The 4,036-nt window shown below is 40.4% G+C and overlaps 1 protein-coding gene across 1 annotated transcript in view; it reads left to right on the top strand.

The window, feature by feature from the left end:
- The window catches only part of dnah7 (dynein, axonemal, heavy chain 7), an 88,274-nt gene that overhangs the window by 11,024 nt on the left and 73,214 nt on the right, over window positions 1-4,036 (top strand). The window contains exons 12-17 of the mRNA XM_015053974.1: window positions 1,032-1,159; window positions 1,426-1,504; window positions 2,431-2,655; window positions 2,737-2,883; window positions 3,489-3,668; window positions 3,749-3,889. Of these exons, the coding sequence (XP_014909460.1) occupies window positions 1,032-1,159; window positions 1,426-1,504; window positions 2,431-2,655; window positions 2,737-2,883; window positions 3,489-3,668; window positions 3,749-3,889 (900 nt within the window). The remainder of the gene's footprint in view (window positions 1-1,031; window positions 1,160-1,425; window positions 1,505-2,430; window positions 2,656-2,736; window positions 2,884-3,488; window positions 3,669-3,748; window positions 3,890-4,036) is intronic.

Raw genomic sequence — 4,036 nt, 5'->3', positions numbered from 1 at the left:
TGGTGGGGGGGGGGGGGGGGGGGGGGGGGGGGGGGGGGGGGGGTTTACCTAAGACAAAAGAGAAGTCCTACAAGCGCTAAAATCTGATGTTACTCCATTTTTCTTTGCATTTATTGAAGCAGGAAGTTGTGCTCAGTGTCTTTTTCAGAGGTTTTTGTGTCATTTCCTCCAGTGTTTTTTTTTTTTTTTTTTTTGGTGCAGCGCTCCCACAGGCGAGGAACTGCAGCAAATGAAAATGTAACAAATGTTGCAGTTTTGCCTACCAGACTATCAGAGCTGAAAAAAACACTTAGGTCCAGTCTTTTTGTTATATTTTTTACCAATGGGATTTCTAAAAATTAAATATATTCTCTGTTATGCTGATGATGTCCAGATTTACCTACCACCAACACCAAAAACCAAGTATTTTATCCAGCCTATATTTAACTGATCAAGTTGATTAATGCCTTAATCGCAGTAAGATAGAATAATTTTCATTAGGTGCAACCACACTGATCGTCTCTCTGGTCCTCTTTGTCCTTTTTTCCACATTTTTGTCTCTTTGCTGTCAAAACACGTTGATGTGACTTTGGATGGTGATTTTAAATTTGATTAGTCATGTCTGGATTTTAAGTACAATCAAAGATTTTCTCCTTCTGAGGGACCCGGAAAGAGACATTAATGCTTTTAAATCTTCTTGGCTTTATTATTTATTATTGTCCGACATCAGTGTCTGACCTCAACAATGATGTCCTAAACTAATGGTCAAATCTTCCCAAAAACAAACTTCTAATCATTCTAGACACACTTCTTAGAAGAACTGAAGCAACATAGGCTTAATATTTAAAATGTGATTACGTTAAAGGTCATGTGTGTATAATGTGTGGTGATCCAATGCTTTAGGCAACAGAGTGTGATTTTCATGTCCATCATTTAAAAAATGTAGCTTTAAAACTTTTTAGAAAAGCTAACAAAATGTATAATTGTCAATTTATCTGTCTAGAGATTCACTCTGGTCTTTGAGAACTGATTAATCATACTTTGGACTTCAGGTGGTGCGACTCGGCATGTTTGAGGTCCAGTCCCAGAAACTCCTCAGCTCTCTGGCCGAACGTGCGCTGGAGCTCAAGGAGAAACTGGCTATGCAGATGTTACAAGATCATCAGGAAATCAATGAAAGGTTTCTTGAAGGGCTTCACTGCTTTCCTGCTTCATCCTTTGTCTTTAAACACCAAATATTACCAAATATAGTTGGTCTAGTTTCTAGTGGAAACATCTTAATACACTGGGAATTAAACAAAAGTAACTTACAAGTAACTTTTAAGCAAGACATGAGTTAGTTTCAAGTCAGTAATTCCTTAATATGAATTTTTAGAGAATTTGAAGCAGTGATGTTTCTGGTATCAGACACTTCCACCAGAATAACGGATCTTTTCTAACTGACAGGCTCTGCAAAGAGTTTGAGAAGATTTCAGAGATGGCCCTGAGTACGCCGCCTGACACTCTGAAAATGGTGGAGCTGCAGGTGATTTTTTGTTTCCTGTCACACAGCAATAATTACACTGTCCTGTCAGTAAATTAAGCTTGAAGGATTTTTACTTAATAGTTTACCTTATGTCTGAATAGTGGCTTTTTAGCTTGTAAAAGTATACTTTATTTTGTTTTAATATTGTTTTTGAAGATTTTCATTTAAAGGGGAACTGTGACGCAAAATTTTCTTTTTGCATGTTTTTATGCTTCCGTTTGTGTTTCTTCTGCCTCTAAAAATAGTCTAAGCACTTAAAAAACACTCAGCTACTTTTTAGCAATGGTGGCTGGAAAATGAGTCGTTTCAAAAACCTCCAGAAGGAAACAAATCAGAAGGCACTGCCCCGTTACCTAGCAACCACACAGAATTCCACCTGTTACCTAGCAACCCACACAGAATTCCACCTGTCACCTAGCAACCCATACAGAATTCCACCTGTTACAACCCTAGCAAAGTCCAGTCAGTATGTTTGGTTTGCTGTATGCACCATACAATGGCTGCTGGAAAGGCCAAAGTGTTATGTTATTGACTTACCATCCAGAAACCACTTGTTGCATTCTTGTTGGCTGTGCAGGAGGTTCTACTAATGCTTTTCAGACGTGCAGTGGCATAACTGTGAATCTGTTTGCAGCCATGTAATCATTGAGTTGGGGGGCGTGGCCAGCAGCAGCTTACTTGCATTAAAGTGACAGAGTCCAAAAACAGCTAAAATCTCATTATCTAAGAATGATTCTTTGCCAAGAAATGTAATGAACATGTTTTGTTTAGACCATAGATCAATCCTAACCCATTCAAGGAAGCATAAGAGGCCGTCTTTAACTAATTCTATGCTAGTGTCTCAAAACAGTAACAGAAATCTATCAGTTTGCTTTTAACGTCTGTACCTGTTAACTGTGCCGATGGTCCCCTGCGTCTCTCTGCAGGCCTACGTCCAGAAGATCATAGAAACAGATATGCCTGTGCTGGAGCAGCGGCTGGCTGACTCCAACAAGCAGCTCTGCGACCTGATGGACTTTGTCACCCTGTCGCCAGAAGACCTGGAGCTCAACACCCGAACTGTCCACTGGTTCCAGCGCATGCCCGCCGTGTTTGAGGAACACCAGCAGATTATCGATGAGAAGACGGAGCTTTACCAGAACGCACTCAAGGTCTGCTTGAAGCTGAGGAGGGTTAATGATGGATTTACTGAAGGTGAAATGATAAAATGCTGTTTGGTTTAATTGTTGCAGCTGCAACGGGAGCGTTTCATGGACGAGCTGGTGGGCTACAACATGCAGATGAAGGAGTTTCTTAGTTATGGTGAGTTGGCGGATCTCAGCAAGTACCTGAAGAAAGCGCAGACGCTCAACACCAGGCTGGACATGGCCAGTGACAAGGTGCAGTAGGACCAAGGATGGAGGTTTTATCCGTGTGTTTTTTCAACTTATCATTGCAAAAACACACATTTTTACATTTTTGTCTAGTTTTTACTGCAAATATCTTGAATGAGACAAAATTAAAAGTAAGTTTTCAGCAAGATATATCAGCTTATTTTATGTCAATAATCCTTGAATGGTGATAAAAAGAAGCAGATTTTGCTCCCTTATAGATGGGACAAATTTCTTCTAAGTGAAATAATCTGCCAATGGAACTTTTTAAATCAATATACTAGAATTACTGACTTAAAACAAGCTCTTACATCTTCTATAGAAGTTACTTGTAAGTTTTGTTTTATTTAAAGTGTACTAATATGTTTCCAGTAGAAACTAGACAAAATTACTGGGAAAGATTTGGTGTTTTTAGTGCAAGTGGATTCACATGCTTATATTTTTTTACCACCAGAGGGCAGCATTGGATGTGAAACAGCGTTTTAATCATCTTTGTTTTCATTTGTCATCCCAAAATATACCAGAAATCCTTTTATTTATCAGTTTTGTCATTTTATTTTCTAAACGTTTAATCATTTCTGGTTTGTCTATTTCCTTCGTCTCGCTCTGAGAAGATTAATGACCTCAACATGGAAGAGGAGGCCTTCGGCTGGCCCGTGTCCCAGTTTCCGCAGCGGAAACAGATCCAGGACGGGCTCACGCCGTTTCTGCGCCTGTACGAAACGTCGTTTGAATTCCTGCAGGACCATGACAAGTGGCTCCACGGGCCGCTGTCCGGGGTCCCTCCAGACAAGGTACCGAACGTACAAAGTAACGATCACATGACTTTAGTATTTTAATATTTTCAGCCCTAATAAAAACTGTTTTCCTGCAGGTGGAGGGCGATGTTGGGAACTACTGGCGCACGTTGTACAAGCTGGAAAAAGGTTTCTCTGAAGTTCCCAATGCCCTGAAGATAGCCAAGATCGTAAAGTCTAAAGTGGAGAGTTTCAAGGGGCACATCCCCATGGTGCAGGTAGAGACCGTAAAAAAACAGTTAATGCTCTGGTCAGGCACGTGCAGAGGGGACCTGGGGGGGCTTGTGCACCTGCCCCTTTTGCTCCTTGCCCCAAGTGCCCTTTTGGTTTGTTTGTTTGTTTATTTATTTATTTATTTATTTATT

Source organism: Poecilia latipinna, unplaced genomic scaffold (assembly GCF_001443285.1).
Source record: "Poecilia latipinna isolate Pla-1442-1.1 unplaced genomic scaffold, P_latipinna-1.0 Scaffold1221, whole genome shotgun sequence".
Taxonomy (NCBI): Eukaryota; Metazoa; Chordata; class Actinopteri; order Cyprinodontiformes; family Poeciliidae; genus Poecilia; species Poecilia latipinna.
The sequence above is the reverse complement of the archived record's forward strand: the minus strand, read 5'-3'. Positions and strand labels throughout refer to the sequence as shown.